The sequence below is a fragment of the Pagrus pagrus genome, assembly GCF_965226575.1.
Source record: "Pagrus pagrus genome assembly, chromosome: 1".
NCBI classification, from domain to species: Eukaryota; Metazoa; Chordata; class Actinopteri; order Spariformes; family Sparidae; genus Pagrus; species Pagrus pagrus.
In genome coordinates, this window is record NC_140185.1 from 26,807,271 (window position 1) to 26,832,544 (window position 25,274).

Here is a 25,274-nt window from a genome sequence, read left to right on the forward strand (position 1 = left end):
TGACCGATTCTCAAACAGATCACACGTTTGCTGTGAGCTCTTTAAAAAAGGTGTGTTGAAATAGTCATGTGCATCAGATGGGTTGAAAGATGATGCATGGTAATGTGAGCAGTTGTGGAAACACAACACATCTTTTTAAAGAGAGTTCGAGAATCTGTCACATGTTGTTTCTGAAAGCTTACACTGTCTACTATTGCACTTGATCAAGTAAGAAAAATGAGCCCATACTGAAATACTGTTTAATATTTGTGTACTATTTTGTACACCTTAAGAGAACTGTACAGTATCTCAGAAAATGATGGAGTTTAATGGCTGGAAATAAAACCAGCAGTGTGGCACAAGTGTTTCAGAGGGACCACACTACATGTTATGGATGTGAGCCTTTCTGTATATATTTTACAGTAATGGCAGTATTCAGTATGAGCTTTCAGAAAACAGCCACTGTTCTAACAATGGCAACATCGTGGTGTCGTTATGTGACACTAGAAGCTTGGAGGTCCACAGGTAAACTGATCCCAACTATCTGGTTGGCTCGTATGTAGTCATGGCAACAGAAGAAACAACGGTATAGCATGTGGTCACACCTTCTGCTAACAGGGAGCGTGAAATATAAATGTGTATATACAAACACTCTGTAACCCTGTATTTATTTAGTCATCTTGTTGTCTTTTTAAAGATAGAAGTTTTTGAATAAAATTCTCTTTTTTGAATGACTCATTTTTCAAACCCACTTCAGACCCAAAAATTATTCATTTTTTCATAACCCAGTCAGAAAAACACACTAGTGCAAAATTTGTGCGGTTTAAGAGTTTATATAAAGTTTATATTTTGGGGTCCCCAGCAGCAGTGGTTTGGGAAGTCCCATGGGGCCACTGGGTTTTTGAACATGGACTCTGTTCATCAATATCTTCACTGAAGAAAAATGCCAGTAGAGACAATCAGAGACAACTATATGCCTCTGTTTCCATAGCAACCTGTCCTTGTCTCTCTTTTCCAGCACGACTGACGGAGGTGTCTATCCCTCCATTTGTCTGTGTCCGTCTGTCTAATTTCTGTCTGTTAATCTGTTTGTTGATCTACTTCCGATTTTGTGGCTGGAGAGTATGCTGTAGTAAAAAAAAAAAAAAAAAAAAAAAAAAGAAGAATTCAGTCATAACTTGACTGATAATCCCGACCGCAGTTTTTAGAAGACAAATCACTTCCTGGATTTGGCCACAGCTGATTGCAGCAGTCGATGATCTTGACAGCTTATTGCCTCCAGGCTTCCGCTTGTTCAGCCACCAAGCACAGATTCCTGGCTAGTCCAAGAACGAGAATCAGTTGTCTGACTCTTTGATTGTATTAGACAGGCCTCTTGAAACCAGTCCATTGTGTACACCAGCCCGGCAACTCAATTGGTTTTCTGGTTCAGCACAGTCTGCTGAGTGCTAGTGTGGAATATTGTATATAGCACTGATTTTAAGTGTGTAGTACCTCTATAGAGTATTTGAAATGATCCAAAACTTGTCTAGAACCAGTTCAAAGGTTCTTCTACTGGCCTGGGAAAAATAACATTTGCAAACTCTTGATCTGGTATGTTTTAGCCTAATCATTTGCCAAATACTGTAGGTAGACATTGTCATAAAAGGCAATACAGTAATTGGCAAGGACAATCACAGGAACCTATCTGGAAATCCAACAACTCAACTCACCTGACTCCGTGATTGTCCTGCTCTATTAAACCGTCTTCATTCTCCAAGTAGGCTAAAACATTTTAAACATATCTGCAACTGTTATTTGACCCTGACTTGGATCATTTTCTTTAAAGGAATTGGTCCGGTTGAACTTGTCACTGCATTAGGTTGACATCTTTACACCAGTCTGTACAGTCAGACTGTGTAAGGTGTCAGAGAGTTCAGTCCTGTCAAGTCCAGCGTGATGGAAATCCAGTGGGAGGTTTTTTGGTCCAGCACCCATGATGGTTTTTCGTGTTGACGTGTTTGAACCATCCAATCAGCATTTGATATCTTGAGATCCCCTGAGGGTTAAACCTAGCATCGGTCGAACCCATGTCTGGCCTGCAGCAGGGGAGTTAGTTAGCCTATACCACTGTGCAAATTTGGCGTGGGGTATGGGGTTAGGTTGGGCAAACCACTACTGGAGGGTTTTTAAAGGGGCCATGTGACTTTGGCCCTTTCCATAAGGAGGTGGGATCGAATTTTGCAGAAGTTGAACTGACGCTGGACGAGCACGGTTTGGAAGAAGTTCAATTAGTTGTACCATCTTTCCATGTTTTTTGAGCAACGTTGCCGTAGAAGAATTCTGGTCTCAGCATTGATCTCCTGAATAACAACATGTCGTCATTGCCTACTCCCGTGTTCATTGGTTCCAACTTTGCTCTTTCAGACTACAGGGAGAGGTGATGACCATGGTCACGTAGGAGGTGGAGCAGAGCTGCATTACTGTGCATATTATGCTGATGGAGGACCAGCATATTACAACACAGGCTGCTCACAGTGACGAGTCCAGATCTTAAGCTTGTTCTTTCTTCTCTGTTTGGTGAAACCACACCGCAGACTGCGACAGGGAGGTTGGACTGAACCACTGTATAGGTTGTGGCAAGATTGTTGGACTATACCACAGTGCAGACTGTATTAAGTGTGGTATCGAATCGAACCGCTTTAGCCTCGGTAGGCTTCATGTTGGTGTCATACATTGGGTTTTCAAATGACGCCTGGCCATTGGAGCTCTCATGGCCGACATAGCCATTGAACTGGACCTTGGGACGCGTCCTGCAAAACAAAATGAGAAGGAAATAATAATGTTCATGGCAGATATTTGGTTTCATTAAGATATCAATGTAAAACTAAAAGGAAAACACATTACAACCAAATGGGTGCAGGCTTTTGAAACACCAAATGACAAATAACCACAGACTTATAGACAGTTTAGGAACACAAGATTAAGTTGCTCAAATTTGTCACCAAGGACACAAAAATGATACGGTTAGTAATCTTACAATGACTGAAACTATAGCAAGTAGGTGATTTTTTTTGAACGCCCCAAAAGCAAAACAAAATCTGTAGTCATGTATTCCCTAAAATATCTTGTGTCAGAGGTGGTTTGGTCTGGGGGTATATTTTTAGCAGCACTGACGCTACTGAATAATCATAGAAATATTATAGGAATACTAAACGCATCAGTGTGTCTCTGTGATCCTCTCGGTCTTCCATCTACTACGTGTTGCTACCTGTCACTTTGATCATGAAGGTGACACTACTCTACAGGAGAAAAGGGTGCAATTACAAATCCATCTACTACTTCACCACTATTCACTACAACAGCGTCATGGTTTTTAACTTCTATCTCGCACCAACCTCGGTAAGATTAAAGATCAATGAGACAGGCAGACTGGACTAACATATCAACTAAATAACCCCTCTGCTACTAGAGGATGGAGTGGGAAGATGGCAGGTTAACAAGGGGGACACATTTTGGTCATTTTGCTAATAAGGGGAGGGCATTACCCCGTATCCACCTCAAATTGACTACCGATGACAGCATGAGCTAAATCCAGTCATAATTTATTTTTATATGCAAAATTGTGACTGGTACTGCTGAGCCAAGTAAGAAACAACACAGAAGTCTGCAGTAGTAGTGTTTAGCTCAATGGCTTGGTTTTCCAGGACAACGACTGCCAGGTGTAACAGCAATGAGCCCAAGTGAAAGATCCAGATACATTTATATGTTATTCTGTGAAGTTGGCAAATCAAACCAGAGCCAAAAGGAATATACAATTTACATTTATCAGGCCAGAAAAATGTGTTTTATTTCCAGCCATTTTGCCCATAACCGTTTAAAATTCCCCTTATAAAGCTTTACGTTAACGGTTTTCAGCTAACTGCAGGATCGCACTACTTATTTGAGTCAAAGTGAAAAGTTTGACATTTTCATATTTGTGTAAAAAGTTGAAACATTTCAAAAAAGGACGGGCTGCAAACACCTGCTTAAAATTCGCATTGCATGTCCTATTTAACATTACTAATTTAAAAAGCACAGGTGTTCAGGGAAATTAAAAATGCATAAGATTTAATCATCAGAATGTCCTCATTATACACTTTAAATTTTGAAAGTTGACTTTACTTTTAAAAAGTCACGAAACTGATTAGCTTAGAATTACCAAGTATAGACGACTATTTAATTGAAGCTGTTCGTGATAAAACTTAAAATTAAAAGTAATCGGTTTCCTCATTATTTTTGAGTAAAATAACTTATTTTACATTATTTTGTCTTATTTAATTATACAACCAATTCAAACAAATGTCTAGTCAAAAAAGTTAAGTTAAATAAAGACTTCCCTATGCTTTTAGCTGTCTTGTTAGACATGCTTGTCGGCAGTTTTACCCTTGAGATTAAAGGCCCAAACTTAGTAAGAGCGTGTTTCTAGTAAAAATCTACAAATTGCAGGGAAAATTATGGCAGGAGCGAGAACATGAACCATAACAACTGCCTGCTTCAGTGGTTCAGCTGCCCAGTGCCCATCTGCTGCTCTAATGTTAGTGTGTCTGCATACACACTACCTGCCATCATCCTGCAAATGGTACCCAACGGTTTCATTGCAAAAGAATATAATATTACTCCATTTGCCTGAATGAGGATTTTAAGAAATATACTGCAGGGGTTCAAACAGATACACGTTGAAATATAACTCCCCCCTCCTAATTCATCTGTTTGTCACAGATTACATTTTTGGATAATCAGGTCCTATAATCCAGTTAGATATAATCACTTACTCCCAAACCCTGTGGAACTATTAGCAGGGAGGAGTGCTGCTGCTGAAACGCTGTTTGACTCTGACCTCATTAAGAGTGTGTGTACGTGTGTGTGTGTGCGCACACTGGTAGAAATCCAACCCTGGGGAGCCACTAAGCCTACCCTACATGCTCAACCCATTACTTTACAAAACTGCACACACACCGACACACACCGCAGACCTCCCTGCGTGGCACTAGTTCAAATCGCTGCAGTAGTTTCTCTCGTTGTGGCTGTAGGTGCAATAGTTTAATTTTATTGGTAGGATGAATAACAGCACACATAATTGCTTTGACAGTATTATAGATATTGTGCAGACATGCGGGCCAAAGCAGGAAGAAACTGCAGTGTACACACACACACACACACACGCCCACACCCACACACATACACCTTGCTTTAAGATATTCATTTTAGCAACTACATTGTTATGTGAAGAAATAATTTCTTTTTCTGTTGGCTTGCCATTATGTTATCAAAGTTAACATTACCATGTGTCTACTGTTAAATCAAGATGAAAGCAATGACAGTTACAGGTAACAGTAGAAACATTTGTAAAATAAAAACAGCAAAAATAAATGTACAAACAACTACTTTCAATTCGACCAGTTAAAAGTCAAACACTGTATTCATTCTTGATGACATCATGCTGACAGAGAGATGACAATGCGATCAAAGACAAAATAAAATACCCTCTGTCTCCCTTTAGATGACTGCTGTTTTGACACAGTAGGGCTGTACTGCAGTATTATTTCCTGGGTATAAATGTCCCCCCAGTTACTCTTAGCTGATACAAGGAGCCTCATTGTTCCATTTCTCCTTTGAGATCAATATTCATTTTGTTTTACACATTTTATTTTTACTTTCCAGAAATACAAAATAGTGTCAGACAAAGTTCAGGAAATTAGAATTTCATATTTTGGTAAATCGTGCAGCCTTACTAAACAGCAAAAAGAAAAATCTAAAAACTAAAAAGACGGGATGACGAGTTTGACGGAGGATGTGGCGGCGGGCGGAGGTCTGGTTGCTGTTCGAAACCAGATGAGTGTCAGTCTTACCTGCCGCCAGGCCCCCAGGTGTCTTTTGGTCTCTCATTGTCATCTGTGTCAGCAGACAATGTCCTGCATACAACCATCAGCTTTAATATACATCCACTAGCATTGCACACTGCACAAACTGGCAGGCAGGTGGTGTAACACAGTGTAAAGTCATGTAATGGTAGTGGTAATCTAACAAAGCCTGTTTCTATCTGGACATACAGTCTGAGATTCCTCCATAAATAACATCATAATACAAGACACTATGTTTCACTGCAGATTGAATATTGTAGCATACAGCTACCATCAATGACAAGCCAACAGATTAACGTGTAATTAGGACTATTGTTAGATGAGTACGATGACTTTATAAAACTTTGAGTGATGGAGAGCAGAGGTCAGAACATCCCTGATGTGGAAGTCTTAAACGGGAGATATTAATGGTGACATTTTACCCTCAATAAAGTTCTGGATTATCTGCAATCTTTAGTCTTTTGTGAACTTTCTAGGAACAATAATTAAACGCAAAGGTCAGTCAGATTTAACCTTAATGGTGCGCTTCGAGTTTTAGAGCTATAATTATGTTTTAATATTTCTGTAAACCTGCCTGTTCTCCTAAAAAACTCTTATCTCGTCCACTCAATATATTCCAATAGTCTTTTGGAGGAAATGGAGGGTATCAACCATTTCCTCTATTCAGTTTAAAACAGAAGACTCACATTAATGATATTAAATGAAGAAAGAATATACATATATATCTTTACTTTCTTTACTACATGGGCTATGAATTACTCATCTGCCTGCTCCGATTTAATAATACTCAGTTATTTTTCATCTCATTTGCATCCAAATTCAATTCAGTATACAGTTTATAATGTCATTAAGGAAGATTGGCACAAGGTTAGATTATTGGGTGGTGCTGAAGAACAATAATTTCAGTGGGAGTTGCTTATATGATGTATAAAAGCATTTCCTTTTAAAGTTGTTGTGACTGGAGTGTGATTTTGACTTTATACATTTATAAAGACCAATTATAGGCAAAACATTTGTTTGTACCAGAAGAAAATGAATATGGCGTCTAACTGTACGGATATCATTGTCTTGTAAAAGTTGGAATTATCATACGGAGCATAATCAAAGTGATTTTAGAGTCTCTGTATTCTGCAGTAAACAAATTAAATGGCACTATTAGCCATTGAAAGCATATGTGTAGTTGCATCCTGGTTTCTTGTCTGTGCTGCACCTCTGGTTACCAAAAACAACAAGTCGACAGCAATCCGCCCCTTCATTTGCACCTTCCTTAAATTAGAGCCCTGTGTCTCAAAATACAGACAGTGTGATTTTGTGGAAGGCAACGGAGAAAAGGATTACACTATTGTGCAAAACTACAATACTGTTTTTGTCGTCAGTGTAATGAATTCTTACAGTCAAGAAAAAAAGATTCAACCTGAAAAGAGTTTATTATTGAAAGATACTTTACATGTTTTTCCATTTTTTTTGCATTTATCTTTTTGTTGGGCTGCTGTCTATTTTTCTTCCTCCGAAGGATAACCAAAAAGCCACATTAACCACTTTAAAATACTTCAAGTGCTACAGCTGATAGCAGAAAGATTTCACGTCTCAAACATAAAAAAAAAAAAATGGTGCATCAGCATTGATATCTATAAAGCATCTCAGAATTACTCCTAGGAATTGTGTTGTAAGTTTGATCTTTGGTTCAAAGTAGTTTTCTGACACAGAGTTAAAAGAAAATATTGTGTTTGTTTTGAAACTTAAAAGTCCAATTCAAGACATCACAACTATTAAGGACCACTGTTACAGATGCATTTCACTGTTGCCAATCTCAACTTTGAAAGCATTTATTATTTTTCAATTAACTCCTTAATCTTGAAAATGTGGGGTGACTTTCCAAGGTTAATACTAAAACCATTTAACTCCGAAGATTAAAAGTAGGACAAAATATGTGTCACTAAAAAATGTGTCTGGCTGCTTTCAACCTTTGAGAATCCTGATAAATACAAATTCAAGTTTTGGTGCCAGCCCCTCAGTTGGAGATGTCCCATCATTTTGCACTAACATTTCCAAAAAGGCAGATAATAATGCAATGCAACCCAAAGACAAATATGTTTCTTGGTTAGAGAGTGGGTGTTTCAAATGCATGAAGTAAATTACTAAATCAGGCTAATTAGGAAATTAGGGACTAAGTTTTATCTGCTTTATAAAACAATTCAAGGTTAATATTTTCTTACATTTATTTATCAGGTAAACCAGTTAAAAAGAACTGATAGAGAAGCTTTGCATTATTTTTTGACTGGAGGCACTTATCATTACTTACATTGCTTTTTTCAGAAATTTTAGAGATAGCTGGCAAAGCAAGAAGACAAACACTGTTTTGTATTCTACTCCGCTGGTTGTCTGTTTTTTTCTCTGATCGATTTACGCTGAGGATATACAGTAGCTTACCTGTGCTTGTAGAGGTAGAAGGCAAATCCAGACAGGATGAGGGCAAAAAAAGGGACTAAGATGGCTGCTGCCACAGAGCTGCTGTTTGTGTAGGGGTTGGACGGGTCCATTGCCATGGTTACAGGGCCTGGGGATACAGACACAGATAAATCCACACATGCATGAACACATTACAAGCAAACACCCTGTTGTGCAAGTGTAATGGATGGTTCTCGCGCTATTAGTCTGAACATTTCAGCTTTGCTTCTCATGTTTACTCAGATCAAAATTAAATTTGTTTAATGCTAAAATAACAAAACCATTGAGTCTTTCCACAATTACCCACATTCAGAATGACAATGTTTCCTAGAAAGATCAAGGCTGTGCAGGTTGCTGTAACTGTTACTGGTGCTGATGGTTATAGGCCGACCTACCTAGCCTCGTCAGATGGAACTTGCCAAAGTCTTTACTGTGAATATGCCCTTGGTAGACAAAAGTCTTCTGGTCTGATTCTGCAGTGACCTGAAAAACAAAACATATGGTTCTATATGAGCACAGACAGCGAGAGATACTGTACATGATTTTACAGCCTTTGATGGAGGTACAAAGGCTAGTTTGACACAGTGGTAGTACGGATGATCCTCAACGCTGTCGACCAAAACCACAGCAGGAGTTTTCTAATAAGGTCTCTTTTCAGCTCCTCTTTTTTAACGGTCTGTTTCTTATTTCGCTGTGAGAACAGAGCCGGATTTTTAATCAAAGTGTCAAAAAGTGGCTTAAGATTCAAACATACAACGTATGTGGCAGATGTGGATGTAGTGTGAACATATTTTAAATAGACAGGTGAATATGTAATTACTTTCCTGTAAAAGTGGATGACAAATTCAAGCTCACACTATTCAGCTTAATGTTGTCATCCATGAGGATTATAGCCGCAGTTAAGTCTTATATACTGAACTATACTGCATATACTGTACTTCATACAAAATGTCATTTTTGTATAAATCAATGTGTTTTCTTGAACTTAAAATAATCAATCAAACCAAATGCATCAATATGGTATACTCAATAAATCAACTTTTTTTGTTAAGGATTTTCTATAGCGAGTGCCTTCATCAGCAGTATCCCTTCACATCCTGTACTCTGTCCTCTCTCCTGTGCCCACCTCCTCCTCATCCTCCTCCCCTCCTTTTTACCATCTCTCGTTTGGAGATTGAAGCAGCAATGTTTTACCCACGAATTGACAATTGAAATTTCATCTTATATCTGTAAAAAGATTGGTTTCCAGGAATCACAACTTTTTAACCTGAGTCTTCTCCTCCTCCACTCCTTCCGTCATACGTGACATGATAAATTGGCTCTCTATGTGTCTTCTTCCCTCCCTCTCACATCCTTTTCCCCTCCGTCCCTGCCTCCTACTATCTTTTACAATCTCCCCACTCCGTTCCTCCCTCCCACCCTCTTTCCTCAAACAGGATCGGATTTTTATTCCATTCCCCAGTTGTAGACATGACTGTCACAAGTCCCAGCTTCAACAATCACATCGAACCAAGTTAAAAAGTCCAAATTGAACCACACAAAGCGGACTTTCTATATTTTTACTCTCTGTATTTCTTTCAATATTTATACTAAATTTATGTAGATGATTGAATGCATCCATAGTCGACAGAAAGAAAATACAATTCAGCACATCAAAGAGAAATTCTGATAACACAGAACAAATGTGTATATATCAATGCAAAAATATAACAATAATTAATCAATATCTGAGCTTCAGGTTTTAAAACCTTTTACCTTTTATCAGATTGTTAGCAGAAAGTGGTATACCTGCCATGGGCACACCTTTTGTCATTCCATTGTTGTACGACCTGGTCATTGCTTGTAACTGTTTACTTCAGATTGATAAAATGTACACAGATGCAAAGTGTCTGTAACTCCAAACTCCAGAGAGTTAAAGACTCAGACATCTGTGACTAAATTCTCTGTCCTATTTACTTTTTCTAAATTCTGTTTTTTTACAGTTTAGAGATAACTTTTCATTTTGTTTTGAACCTATCGATCGGTGATTGGCCCCAAAAATCCTGATCGGAGCACCCTTAGTTAAAGACAGTATACACTGTGGCTAGACTAAAAGAAGCAAAAAGTGACAGCACTTTAATTCCAACCACATTGTATGCACAGTAATAAACGTATAGATATATGTTGGGATTTCAGGCTTATGATGACATTTTGGCAACTTTATCTAATGGTGGTCATTTTATGGAATAATTTATTCCTCACACCCTTGATGTGGAAACAAAGGCTTCTCGGCAAACCTGGTCCTTCCTCTATTTGAAAAGATGTTAATTAGAGTTCATTGTATTTCAAAATCTGTTTTGCATAATGTGACTGAGGATTTGACTTGAATTTTAATACACCTCTCTCTCAATGTGCCCTCCACCATAGTGGGAGTGGGCTGAGTAAATTGGTGTGGACCGTACAATTTATTGTTTACAGAGTAGGGCAGGGCAACAATTCAATATCATTTGTAGACTTTAATGATTCGTTCCCTTCCTGTTACTTGTGTATTGTGATACTGACTGTGATTATTAGATGTGTAAAAACTTTTTAAAAGGCTTCGTATAATAAAATAAGTGTAAGTTTGTCTTACATATCCATCCATCGCCCAGTTGTCGTTTTTAAACTTGCTGAGGTAATGCTCTGTCGGCCCCTTCACCTGGTAGACCTTCAACAGCAGCTGGTTTTCCTCGGACTTGTAGGTACCTGTGTGAATAGAGCGGTACAAAGAATGGGATCAGTGCCTGAACCTGGCATAATTTAAATGGTGTGTCAACAAAATGTTCTCTTTTTCGTTCTTCCTTTCAAAGGTTTTTAATGTAATGACTGACAAATGAAATAAATGTAACTAATTAAACTATCAAATTGAACTGTTGAAGCTGCCACAATAAAAGAAGAAAAAGGAAAACACTCATTGTACCCCTCTCCCTCAGCTCCATACATTTTTTGTTTACCTACAATGGCCTAACACAGTGTCATAAGTTTGTGTTGGTACTTGACATAAAAAAGACATTAAGGCAAAGCTACCATGGGAGTTGACAAACAGAAAGACAGACAGACTGAGTTGTAGGCAAACAGACAGACAGGTTGATTGACATACAGAGAAAAGCAGACATGACATTTTGAATTTTCACACTCCACCTCCTTCACCATGCACCTGACACATTAGTGGGGAAAAAAGTGACATTTACCCTTCAGCTACATGTCTCTACTTGGTTAACTATAGTGCCAACACAGAAACTGTTGCTGTTCAATATGACAAGTCAATGTTAAATAAATATCACACATTCAAAATGAAATCATTTTATTCGTTGAGAGCTCTTGTCTCTTTCAGCAGCCGAACATCTTTCATGATCAATCTGAACTATTGATTGTGTAATGTCAAAGCATACACCAGTGGGGCACTATTTTGGAGGTTTTGATTCAAGACTGCAGCTTTACCTGTTTTGTGAACCTGCCAGTCATATAATACACTCCATGTATCTACAGGATATATGAATAAAAAATGCATCATGGCGGTGGAGCACTGCTGTGGGAGGTTCTGTTACTCAGGTAATAATTTGGCCCTTCAGACTGCTGTGGTGACTGCGGATGCATTGATGTAGAAGGGCCCAGTCACATAACCTGCCAGGTGGTTCATAATTCCAACCAGTGCACCTGCATGTTATATTATTGAACATATTAATGACCAGTTATCTACTCTGTATGCTCTACAGCTCTTGCACCTGCCTCGCAGACTGTGAATGTTATACAAATTTTAATGTACTTGCGTGAAATATAAGGAATCACACCATTTTTTGTAAAGATATGAGTGATGCCTCTCTAATGAGTGTGAATGAAAGCTATTTATTAACCTCATGTGTGTTTACACCTACAGGAGTAATTCACTCTGTCTTATTTACACTGCATTTTAAGTCTGTAAATCTTCAACTTCTGGGATGTGATTGCTCTTTTTACCTCACTGAAAACAAAGGGGGTATTACAATGCCTTGTGTATTTTTGCTATCATTGTAGTACTATATGTATTTCCCATCCATTTCCCATTTCTGCTTATCTTCGGGGGCATTGGGTCAAAGTATTTTCTATTTCATGTACATTTTCAGCAAAGGAGGTTATGTTTTTGCCTGTGTTTGTTTGTTGGTTTATCAGATTACAAAAAAAACTACACAACAGATTTCCACAAAACTTGGATGGAGAATGGGTCTCTACCCACAATAGACCACATTAACTTTTAGTGCAAATCCGGATGATGGGACAGTTTCAGTTTTTCCTCAGCTTTTTAACATTGCCATATAGGGCTTTTCTGCAACATTTTCATAAATTATAATGCATGGATCTTGATTTATAAAACAATTTGAAGCAGATCCAAATCAAAATCTAGATCTAGCCGATTAAAAAGTTTTATTTGATATTGGATTAGGCTTGACATAGCTCTGAAAGGTGACTGTATGACATTCTAGTTGGTCTTTTGTCAAGTTACACAGTGTAAAATGATTTTGAATGACTCTACATAACAGTGGTGTTTTTTACCTGAGAGCCTGATTGACACTCCGCTGGTCTCCAGTAATGTGACGTTAACTCTACCACTGGTAGTGTTGAACCCGGTAACTGTAAATGTGGTGGCTTGTCTCTTTCCCAGATACTCGTAAAAACCACTCCACTCAGAGTTTGGAGAGAACACGTCCACTGGAACTGTAATGGAGACACAGGAACAAAAACAGGAAGAAGCTTAAAGCTTGTTTGACATTTTTTTACCAATCATCATTTATCACCACTGACTTGAAGCGTAAAAGGCGACATTAGGTGACTATCTTAGTTTAAAAGGATACATTTCTTATCACACAACCTTTGAATCTTTTCCCAGCCGCAATTTTAAAAGCCTCGACAGGGTGAGCATTAGGATTCCCCTTTTTTGTTTGCCAAGAAACAGACACAACACACCTACCTCTGGTTCCTTCATAATTGACTGCTCTAGTGGGTTGGTCTTTGCCTGTCTGAATCCCACACTTACAGCTATGACTTATTCAAAAACTCAGCAGCTTCAGCGTTATTGAAAAAAATCACACAACTCTGGTCTTTTTCTCTGGTGTTAGTCTCTCCTCACTTTCTCCTCCTAAATGCATGTATTGATTAAAAAATCCTACTTCAAACTTACAAGGTATTACAAGGTATTGCAACTGGATCTTTTTCACTGATTTATTTACTTAGTCTGATCTTTTGTCTTATAGATCTAAAACAAGACTTCTTGCGCAGACAGAAGACCCTTGTAGCCCACACTCAGGACAATCTCCTCCCATAAGAGCCATTCTTCAAATTCTTTGTGACGATCATGTTTAATAAAAGACAGTATGATCAAAAGCATTTCAAGGACAAACTGCCATGGAAACATGCAAGTGCAATAAATAGATATACACTACTACATCTTTGGTTCAAGTACTACAATGTATGTGTGTTGTTGTTTATTCTGCATACCTCGAATCTTGTTCTTCTGGACATCTGACTCTCCTCTGCTTTTGGGATTGACTTTCACTCCAACTGAAACAAAAAATAGCAATGACTTTAGTTTAGCTCATTGGCTTAATGAGAATATATTCAGAAGAGATAGGGTTGGAGAGATGACAGATTTAATGTGTGACAGGACTGAGAAAGTATTAATGTAGAAAATTAAAATCCAATTGACCATTACATTGACATTTGTCACTTCTGGGGTTCCACAGACAAAGAAGAACCAAAACACAAAGCAGAAAACAGCTGGCAGTCTATTTCCTGTCTGATTTTAAACCTGATTGTTTTGTTATCATACATCACAGCATTCATAGCCATCCGCTCCTTGTCTTTAATACAAGACAGGGCTGTGAGAATGTGGTGAAACAAATAATAAAACATCACCCGAGCATTCATGGAATGCCTGAGGCTGATTTAAAAGAGCACAGCAGTAAAATCAGGGTGATAATCTGTATTTATCTTAAACCATATGGGATTGTGACATTCAGTTTAGATATTAGACTCAGCATCAGCCCATTTTAAACAAGCAGTGCATTTTCAAGATAGGATCTGAATACCTTTACAGAGTGGGGGTTTGCCCGACCATCTCCCATCACTTTTACAGGTTCGGTGCTCTGATCCCCCCGCCAGATAGAAGCCATCTTGACAGGTGTAGATCAGCGTATATCCCAAGGTAGGAAGGTCCATGGATCGAACATCTACATTACTGGGGGTCTCTGGCTGTCTGCATGAATGGGCTGAGTGACAGGGAAGAGATATAAACATCAAGAGCAAACTCCACACTATGATAAGGACAAATAATCTTAGTCCACAGAGTAATAACAGACAAGTTAAGTCTTACCTATGCACTCAGGTTGAGTTCCACTCCAGGTGAGGTTTTCTAAGCAAGTTCTTGTGGTGGAACCGAGGATGTGGTAGTTTTTGCGGCACTTGAAGGAAATCTTACTGCCAACCTACAGGATGTAAACGCACAATAAAAACTCCTCTTTATCTGCTGTTAACGGCTTAGCTTCTTAAGAACTGCAGCAGTTGTCATTTAATTAAAATAATCGTACTGTCAAAATACATTAAAGAAAATTAATGAAAAGGAGAAAAAAAAAAGGAAATTAACAACAATACCTTTTTTTAAAAAAAAATCATTTTATCTCTTTTAGTGGATGTAAGTGCTCCATAATCTGCTGGAAACCCCTTCCTCCCTTTGTAAGGATGTCAGGGGAAATATGACATGTGGATTACATCCAATTATACCTCCACAAATTGAAGGATTTGCATGTTTGCTTAAATTCCACTATGAATTGTGCGGCCAATCTATTCCATCAACAGGTTCTTATCTATGTCCTCGACAGCCTGGTCCCTAAGACGAAAGAAAATATTGCCTCTCTCTGTCATCTGAAAAGTCAGTCCCTAGAAATCTGGCTGCCTCTTCCAAACTAGCCTTTACATTTGACCTGTATGTAAAGAGTTTGCTGGCTCTTTATTTCTTTTTTTTTAAATGAGATGGAGTTTATTATTCATGCACTTGGTCAACCTGCTCGCATCATTGCAACCCCCTTAATACCTGCCTTGGTGCATCCTTAGATCACATAAAAGCAGTAAATTACCCGTGCTATTTATTTTCATGGTCTCTTTATTGGTCTCATTTACTCATAGTTGCATCCTTTTAACAGCTCCTCGCCAAGTTGATTTTCTAAGCATTGAAACCAAACCTTCTTACCAACATAGCTCTGCAAGTTGCAATTTAACATTTGTATAACTTTAAATAAAGAAATGCATGCATTTTATGTTTTATGTAATTTGAAGAATTATACAGTAGTCTTATTAAGTACACAGTCAATGGATGTATTTCTTACCTGGAAGCCCTGGGCCATGACCGGGATACCATAGGCTGGAGTTCCTGGGTCACGACAGCTGTTGAAGGCTGGGTCTTCACACACAGGCACGCACATACACACACAAGAAGCATTGTGATATTTCATATATAAGCTTATCAATGTTCTTAACACAGCTACAGTGCACTCCTGTCATCAACTTTTACACACTTAAACTTTTACTTATTCCACTCAGATTAGTATATAGCAGCTACTAGAACTCAGTCATAGCAAAGGAGCATCAAAAGGTATTCTATGGACATAGATGTTTCGTATATATATATAAAAAGCCTTCATCTGCGAAGCAATTTGAAGAAACATAAGTCATGGCCAAATGTATTAAAGTAGAAAGAACAACATTTTCCTCTGAAGTGTGGTTGAGTGTGTAACGCCACACAAAATGGAAATTCTGAAGTGAGGTATTAGTTCGGCAAAAATGCAGTACAATGTTCTTTGTTAGTTTCCACCCAAGTTGGAGCTTGTACTGTAGTACTCAAAATAATGTATAGGAAAAATAGACTAACATTATACAGCAGCAATTAACAAAGAAAATTAGAAGAATTCAGTACTGGTCAGGGCATGATGGTACCACCGTGGATACATTTTATAGTTATCTATGACAGATGTTACAGTTATTTATAGCAGAGGACATGACAGATGTTCTGTGATTGCCATGGTTTGGCTACAAGACTGCTTTTCCACTTCAGCTAATACACAATTATTCATCTTTTATCACAATTTGTTCCAGAATAAGCTTCATGCTTTTAGAAAAGTTGCCACAAAAACCTAAATTTCACATCAAAAAATGAAGGGGCTGCTTTCCAAGATAAAATCTTTGTAGAAAGCAAATGCAGACATCAAAACTACACACTTCATCTATTGATTAGATAATATCTTCAGCTCTATCTGCACAGGAATACTAATGCTAAAATAAGCGCAGGACTAAGCTCCACAATCTTATTTACCAATAATCTCATTTCACACAATATTTTTCATAACTTGTTGATGAAATGTTTTTTTCTTTGAAGTAAATTAAATGTCCGTATGTTATATGTAATTTTCAGATTTACATAAACATTCTGTCAATTCTAGTTATGTTGTTTTCTAATGGATGCATATTTTTCTGTGTCCAATGCAGCAGGTTGTTAGGAGTGTTACTGACTATGATATTCATTATTTTCTTCAAATGTGAGCACAAGGGAGCTTTGTACTGTAAAAAAATATTTTATTCCCAGTGAGTGTTTTCATGTCAGTCATGACAGAGCAATTTTTAAGAAATGTATTCGTCATTCGTCGCGACTGACTGAAATTAAAACTTGTACCGTAATGTGACACCACAGTTATCTACCCTTTTTTGTTCGATGCTAGTTCTCTGTAATGCAGAGTCACTACATACTGTAAATGCCATATGATGACATTTACTGTTTGTCATTCAAGGTTGTATGAACTGATCTGACTTTCCTTGACGGTAACTTTAGCCTATAGTAAATAGCATGGTTGTTGTTCATTCCAATTTTCACTCACAGCCTAAGCGTTAATCTAATCATCATCATGGCAGTGTACTGATTAGATAAAACACATGCGGTCAAAGTGAGTTTGAGGCCAGAAGGGATTTCGTGTTATTGTGGTGGTAGTTTTTTCATTACCTATACAGGCTGGTTGTTGGCCACTCCAAATCCCATCAGCTTGACAGACTCTGGAGACAGAGCCTACCAGCAAGTAGGGCGTATGGCAGTAGAACCTGACCTCTGACCTGCATAGGGAAACACACTGTTAATTACACACAGAAAAATAACAATGAGAAGTAATGAGCAATAATAAAACATGGCTTTGTTTCCACCTGATCACGGGTTGATGTCTGTAGGGCAGTTTTCTTCAGTTGTTTATTTAACCACCTCAACCTTTGGCCTACATTGTTTTCTTGTTTTGCTCACAAACCAAAATGTATTTTGTCCTTGCAATGTTTCAAAATGACATCCAGACTTGGGCCAAAACATGTCAAATCTATTTTTAGGTACATTTTGAAAAAAACAACCCTATAATGAGTGACTACACATTTTACGTTACAACTCTTGTATTGTGAAGCATGCACATTAAGTCTTGAATAATTATCAGCATCATTTCAGTTTATTACAGCCAATGTGACAATCCTGTTTGAGTGACAATATGTCTGTAGGCATTATGGTGATTAAAAAAGCAGCCACAGCAGGGCCCCACAAAGTTTGTACAAATGATTTTAATCAAGCAAAGGTACTTCACAAAGCTTCATAGCCTTTCTGCAACACTAATTGCGTGTTGTTATTGCACACTCATCTAAATTACCATAAATAAACAAATGAAAAACTGTGTCTGTGTGAGTTGGCAATTGCTAAATCTAACTACTAACCGGTAGGAAAAGATGTTCCCTTCTCTGAATCCTCCTCCAGGAGAGCCAGGATCTCCACACAGGACAGCTTCAATGAGACAACAGATACATTCAGGACTTTGTGTGAACTGCTAACATTTCTGAAAATGGAAATGGTTCAAGTAACTAAGCATCAGCCCTGCTAACTCACGCAGGCACTGTGGTACGTCTCCTGTCCACGTCCCATTCCCCTCACAGGTCAACACAGCAGGCGTGGACATCTGATAACCATGGAAACAACTGTAGCTAACACTTGATCCCCATGAATAGTCGGTTCCTTCCACTTTCCCATGATGAACTTGAGGAGGAGGTCCACATTGGATCACTAAAACACACACACAGATGTAAAAGATTACATACAGAAATGATGGCAGTCAGAATGACACTGGTTTACACTGCTGCCTCAGGAGCATGAAGGTCCTATGCTGGAATCTCTGCACTGGCCTTCCTGTGTGTGTGTGCATATGTGTTGGTACACAACCTGTCTGCTCTCTCCACCAGGTTCTCAGTTTTGCACTAACCAAATACAGCTGTTGCCTGTGACAGGTGTGTTTCTGTTAGATTTAATACCATCTGTCTTAGCTTAGCTTCTACAGTATGCACTAAACAGTATACGGTGTGTAGGCTCCAACCAGTTAAGAATGAACACTGCTGAGAATAAGTAACAAAAACATTTATTCTAGTCCTGTACTTAAGTGCTCCTGTCTCTTTAAGACCGCCCTCGAAAAATACCCAGTCTCCTCTGATTGGTCAGCTCACATACGCCTGAGCCAGAACCACAAACAACAACAGAGCAGTTGAGCCAAATTAATTCTCATATGCCAAACTAGCTACTAGGCATAAATTAGCAAATGTGTGGCATGTTGTGATGTCAGAAATTCACAGAATTAAAGGTGGGACTACTGATGAGGTGTTTCGGAAGAAGCGTTTTCTGTTGGAGGAGGAGCTTCTGTTGGTGCCGATTATTGACCTGAACTCTCAAGATCTCTTGCATGTACTGGAACCTATATAAAACACTGAAGGAAAGGAAAATGAGAAATGGAAAAGTATAATAAGTCTCCTTTAAAGTGATACAAATATTCATGCATCAACAATTATAATACAATACTATTGGTACTTAAACTATATCTTGATGCAAAACCGTTGTACTTTTACTTACATAAATATCTGAATACATGTATTTTAATTGTCATAGAGTATTTCTAAACTCTGATATTGCTCCTTCTAAGCAGTACAAAACAGTTTAACAGTTTAAACAAACAGTATTCTACCAAGACCTAATATTGTTCCAGTGGGATATTTATACTTCATTTGATCCTTTGCTAACATCTGCGATTTTATCTTCAGTAGAGACAAATAAATCAACACCTAATAAAATGATTAGCTATCAGACTGTCAAAGTCACAAAGACAAAACAACAGTTTAGACCTGTCCCTGGTGGATACGTAGCCCTAAGATGTGAAAGATATGAACCAACAAATGAAACAATGAACCTTTGAAGAAATTGTAACATTTACAAAATCCAGACATGTCATATTCGGCAAACACTAGGCGAAAAGCAGGAAAACGCCACATAATGCTGACCAATGAGCCACACTCTGGCTTTCCCCCTCTCTAATCTCTGATGTAGAGTAAACATGTGCCTCCTAAAAGGGGGTCACAATTTTATATGACAAAATGGCTCCACATGGGAGATGTGACATCAAGTCAAAACAAGGAACAGCAAAAGTAGCTGTCAGCAGTGATCACCATATGGGTATTTACTGTCTTAAAGCAGCAGATGACCGAGGTCACCACATTTTAGTTTCTTGCCTTAAAGACAATCCATGGTCACCATATGGACTGAGAATTTCTGAAAGGACATTTGCATTTTTCTGTGATGGCATTTCTGTTTCCACTCGACTGGGAGCTAACTGTGATATTGTTTTCCTCAAGTCTGCTAAATTATATGCTGGCAATATTATACAAAACACAACTTTCCCATCAACCTCCTTCTTTTGAAATGCTGTCCTACATTGGGGATTTTAGGAAGAAATACATATTTATACTTGAGACTCGCTATGTGGGATTGCTATTTATGTAATGCTAATGATTCACACAAACCTACAGCTACTTTGAAACTTGATTTCATAACTGCTCATGTGCACACAAATGCTGATATCAAACAGTCAAGTGGATCAAGTCGATTCATTTGCATTAAAAAAGCATCTGTTAAATACAGAGTATGAAGTTTATGATAATATGAGAACATATTGTTTAAACAGCTTCACAAGATTTTAAGAACCCACAGTGCGCATATACGATTGCATGCACCTGCGTGTGTTCACACATGTGCGTGTGCTGTGTGAGATGTCTATGCATATAACTTCATAACACCCTGATAAACATCTGTGTGTGCGTGCATGAGCCTAACTCCCTGAGATAATGATAACCATCTGCATGGTTTCAAACATCTAATAAAGTCAGTGTAATTCTCATCTAACCAGGAGACAGATGGTTTCACGCTCCATTCACTCTGCTATGATGATATACAGTGCACACAAGCATACAGAGAGTGAGAGAGACACCGATTCACAAACAGACATGCACACACAAACAACTCATACATGATGTGTATATAGTCAGTTGCAGCAATACACAGGAAAAAAACATACAGATCAATTTATGGACAGAAAGTTGTTCAATAAATAATACTTCATATACACCATATGGACATCCTCCTTCTATCTATGTTTGATTATTCCTATTTTCTGTAATTTGTTTTGCTCCTGCCTTATCCCTCCTGATAACTCCTGATTTTCCCCATTAATCTTCTTATTTGTCAGTCTCTTTGCCGTTTCTCTGTTGTATTACAACCTTTTGGATGCAGAATCAAAGTGTCATTAACAAAAATTGTTTGGAACAACTAAAACAACATCTTTTGTTTGTATCATCATGGTTTCCAGGCAACTGGGGGTGCTCGCAGCAAACTAATCAGTTGACTAATTCTAGCTTGGTATGTCACCAGTGTCCTGAAGAAGCCTTGCTTCTCCCCAAAGTCATCCTCCCAGACTCGCAAAAAAAGTGTTTCATTTCTCCTGTGTTAGTTTTCTCCACTCCACAACGTGTTCTGCTTATTGTTAGTCTCGTTAGAACAAATCTACACACCTGCACACAAGACTTTTCCAAATCCACTTTCTTAAATCTTGGCCTCAATTATTTTTAGTTGTGTGACTCCAGTAACAATAGCCGGTGGCTAGCCGCCAGATTCAAATAAATAATTGAGTGTTTTCTAAAAACAACTTTGTTGTTAGGGATCAGACGCCAGCTGACTAAAAATAGAATAAAACACTCTTATTGACTTCAGCAGTTAATATTCCAGAACAATATTTCTGCAGGTCTCTGATGCCCAACGAACACTTGTGTCTGTAATTAAGGGTTTCTGAACTCTTTTATTTTCTCTTTGCGTGTCTCCTTTGTTGTGAATAGACTGGGTTGGCCTCACATGAGTGTGGAGGAGTAACTCTCATCCCTGTTTGCTTGCGCACCTTTGCTCTTCCCTCCGTCACTGCGATCATTGACTTCTTTTGCTTTCCCCACCCTTACTTGTTTCCTCTCACGTCTTTACACTCTGTTCTTTCTTACACTTTGGTCCCCTGCCTCCGCTCTGTCTTCCTACTTTTTCTCCCTCCAGCCCTTCTTCTTTTTCTCCATTGCACCTTTCTTCCCCGTCCTTCTGCCCCAGCTCCACTCCTCTTTTATCTTCTTCCATTGCACTCTTGGTCTCACACCATTACTGCCTCTCCCTCCCTTTCCCTCGTCTTTTAGGCATATCTCTCTTGGCGCAATTCACCCAGCCAACACATTTTATGGGCTTAATCCCTTTTCTCACTGTGTGTTTACAGGTTTGGGGGCAGGTATTGATTTGCCTCTCTTTGTTTCTCCCATCACTCGCTTCCTCCCTCTCACTTGCTGCTCTGTCGCTTACTCCTTATAGCCCCACTGATGGCTCATCACATTCTCTCTTTTCCCCTTTTTATTCATCCACTTGACTCTTTCTCTTTCCACTGCCCATTTTCTTTCTTTCTTAATCTCTGCATTACCCTTTATTGTGTCTTCTTTAGCTGTTATCTAGTATTTTCTTCCACTACACCTCTTCATCCCTTCGATACTTCCTCTCCCTTTCTCCTCCTTTACGCCTTCTTTCTTTCCCTCCTTCCCCAATGCTTCCTCTTCATTGCTTCGCTTGCTCATTCTCTCCTTCCTCCTCACTTGATTCATTTTGCCTGTCAAGCTACACTTTTATGGCTTACAACTCCCTCATTCAATAAGTTCCTGTGCGTGCGTGTGTGTATGTCTGTGTGAAGGAGCTGTTGTTCCAAAACAGGATCAAATGAAGACTTGTGGATTGTTTGAAGTGTGAGAAAACTGAGGGGATGAAAACAGGGGAGCTGAACCGAAACACATGAACAGGAGAAGAAGAACTTAAACAAGAGGAGAAAAGTGGGGAGCAAAGGAGGGCAAAGAAGAAAAGACTGGGGAGGAACAAAAGGAAGAGAAACAAGAAGAGATAAAGGACTTGCAGCATTTTCACACCTTTATCTCTCCCATTATTCCCCTTTCCTTCTAATTTTCTCTTTTCAATTTCCGGCCTCAGTCTCATTCTCTATCACCTACAGTCTCTTTTACTTCTCTGTTTTCCTTCTCTCTGCATCTCTCTATCTGGTTCCTCTCAGTAGCCTCTCTGCCGGCTTTCTAAGTTTTTTCATCTCAGTTCAAAGCCTCTGCAACTGCAGGAGCCAGCAGGAGATTTTCTCTTTGTGGGAAGAAGCGGCAGGGAGGATCTCAGGAAACATTCCCTTTTACTGTTGTTGAGTATCACAGTCTAAACTCTAAATATGGGCTGTTGTAAAACTGTGACTCATTTCATTTTAATGCATTCTTTTTTTTATTTTCCTCTTTGTGTTTGTGGAAAAAATAAGGGTGTCAGGAAATAAACCTTAATTTAACACTCGGTAAATGCAAGGAGCAATGTTAAACTTCCCCTGGCCTCTGTCTAATGTAGTGTTGAAGTCGCAATCTGTTATTTTACTGTAGCAGCTCGAATTAAAACACTGCTGCTCTTATTTAAATTGTCTCTTCTGATTGTTTTTTTGCTTCAGTTGTACAGATCTTTAACAATAACTGCCATTGTTATTCTTCAGTGTTAGGTACCATGTTATTAGAATATTTCTGACTCATTGAGACTTGACACATTTACCACCTCCAGTTAAAGTTATATATGGTGTTCAATTGCAGTGTACAATCTAAGAAAATGCTAAGTGCTATTTGGGTTCAGGCTATTGAAATACTTTGTGAAAACTTTCCAGTAGTTTGCATGTCATAGACAAACACAGCAAAGTATCACTAAATCAATGATAAAATGATACTTAAAGCTGCTGCCGTGGTCGTTTTAGCTAACATCCTGTCTGTTTTGCAGTCCCCTCCCTCCTCTCTGCGTCACCACCTGCACGACTCCTTTCTTTTTTTTTGATGCAGCTCTCTTTGCCTCTTTCTTTCTTCAAGCCTTTGTCATCCCTTGGTCTGTTTGGCATCATCACGCCATCACAGGCAGTGCTGGAATTGGAACCTTCCTCTCTTTCACCATTGCTAGTATAGGTACCAGAGCAGGAGGATCCTGCTCACTGAATGTTAATTGAGCAGACGAGACTACTTCTTTAAGGAGTTCTGTTTCCTGATTGGATAAAGTGGGCAGGGGTAACAGAACATGTGTTTTCTCTTGCATGAGCAGGGGAGGAAAGACATGCCAAACTCTCTATAACAGTGATTACTATTGGAATACAGAGCTATTTGACACTCATTATAATCAGAAAATAATGCTTACAGCAGCTTTAAAATCAAATTTTCGTTAATAATGTGACGTCAACATCATCTCTCAATATTTCATTCATGGTCATTAAAAGTGGCTTGTCCACATGGCTAGTTTTACATTTTAATTTCTATAGGATGACATATAGTTTATTTCCATATTTGAGTCCCATTTTGTTTATTTAGTGTTGCTGCTGATGGTTGTTACTAAATCTACTAAACTATTTTTAAAAAGCAGTATGATGTTTGCTGTTTGTGTTGTGTTTGTTGTACAAATTTTGGCCTTGGGCTTTTACTTTTTTGTTTTTATGTTCTTTTTTGTATTTCTTATTCTTTAGTTTACATTACTACATTGGCCTTGTTTTTGTTTAGGATTTATTAAGTATTATTCAAAATACTTGTTTTATTTTTGATTTAAGGGATGCTTATGCAAAATGGGTGCAAAACTGGCTATGTATACATATTTTTTTACTTTGGACAATTACTGGCGTCAAAGACATGAACAAGCATTATCTGGACAGTAATGAATCAAATCCCTCTGACATTCTGTACTAACTATCACCTTCAGATAAATTAGGAAATTACTGTTAGTTTTTGGCATCACTTTGGCCGCAGTCATTTAGAGTGTCAGCTCTTCTTACCTTTACAGCTGGGTTTGGTTTGGTTCCAGGTTCCATCTTTAGTGCAGCGCAGAAGGCTGGGTCCAGGTCCAGGTGGTTCCATCAGGTGACCAGGGTTACAGCGGTAGGTCACTGTATGGTTGTAGGTAAACTCCCTTCCTAGATAGATCCCATTGGCTAATGGCCCAGGGTCACCACAAATGATCACTGAAGAAGATGAGAGAAATGGATACAGTATGTGATGTGTATATTTATCTGTCAGATGGTGTTGTTTCCAGCAGTCCAACAGTAGTGTTGTAGTGCACCGATAACTCACCGTGCTTTTGAATGTAGTCTGATGTTTTTATTTTTCCATGCTGGCCCTTTAACCTCGTCCTCCTGCTCAACTTTCTCAGAGACTGCCAATGCTAACTTCCCCGAAGCACAACCCTGCTTCATTTCACCTACCTCCCACCTTATTTCTCTCCTTTCCCCTAAATCTCTGACTTGTTCTGTTAAGCTTAACAAGTTGAAATTTCAAAAAAACAAAGCAGCACAGCACACAGCAGCAGGTTGACCAGTCCATGCACAAATTATACACCTCCTGAATTGTTTACTAAAAAACACTATGCATGCACCAACATTGATACTATTTGCAGTAGTACTTGTAGTGCTATAGCTAATGAATGCCCATGAAGCATAAAAATGACTACACCTCTTGCTA

At 38.6% G+C, this 25,274-nt stretch overlaps 1 protein-coding gene across 3 annotated transcripts in view; it reads right to left on the reverse strand.

Annotated features, from left to right (window-relative positions):
• Window positions 1-2,019: 2,019 nt before the first annotated feature.
• Window positions 2,020-25,274, reverse strand: part of LOC311273248 (CUB and sushi domain-containing protein 1-like) — a 396,934-nt gene continuing 373,679 nt past the window's right edge. For 2 of the 3 annotated variants that reach the window (XM_084380197.1, XM_084380199.1), the window contains 14 exons: window positions 24,593-24,778; window positions 18,256-18,429; window positions 18,087-18,153; window positions 17,347-17,453; window positions 15,683-15,756; window positions 14,674-14,785; window positions 14,390-14,569; window positions 13,800-13,862; window positions 12,858-13,019; window positions 10,921-11,033; window positions 8,705-8,792; window positions 8,292-8,418; window positions 5,850-5,912; window positions 2,020-2,771 (listed from right to left, as the gene is read on the reverse strand). In XM_084380197.1, the coding sequence (XP_084236323.1) occupies window positions 2,612-2,771; window positions 5,850-5,912; window positions 8,292-8,418; window positions 8,705-8,792; window positions 10,921-11,033; window positions 12,858-13,019; window positions 13,800-13,862; window positions 14,390-14,569; window positions 14,674-14,785; window positions 15,683-15,756; window positions 17,347-17,453; window positions 18,087-18,153; window positions 18,256-18,429; window positions 24,593-24,778 (1,676 nt within the window). In that variant the 3' untranslated portion in view covers window positions 2,020-2,611. The remainder of the gene's footprint in view (window positions 2,772-5,849; window positions 5,913-8,291; window positions 8,419-8,704; window positions 8,793-10,920; window positions 11,034-12,857; window positions 13,020-13,799; window positions 13,863-14,389; window positions 14,570-14,673; window positions 14,786-15,682; window positions 15,757-17,346; window positions 17,454-18,086; window positions 18,154-18,255; window positions 18,430-24,592; window positions 24,779-25,274) is intronic. The other variant, XM_084380198.1, reaches the window with a different exon arrangement.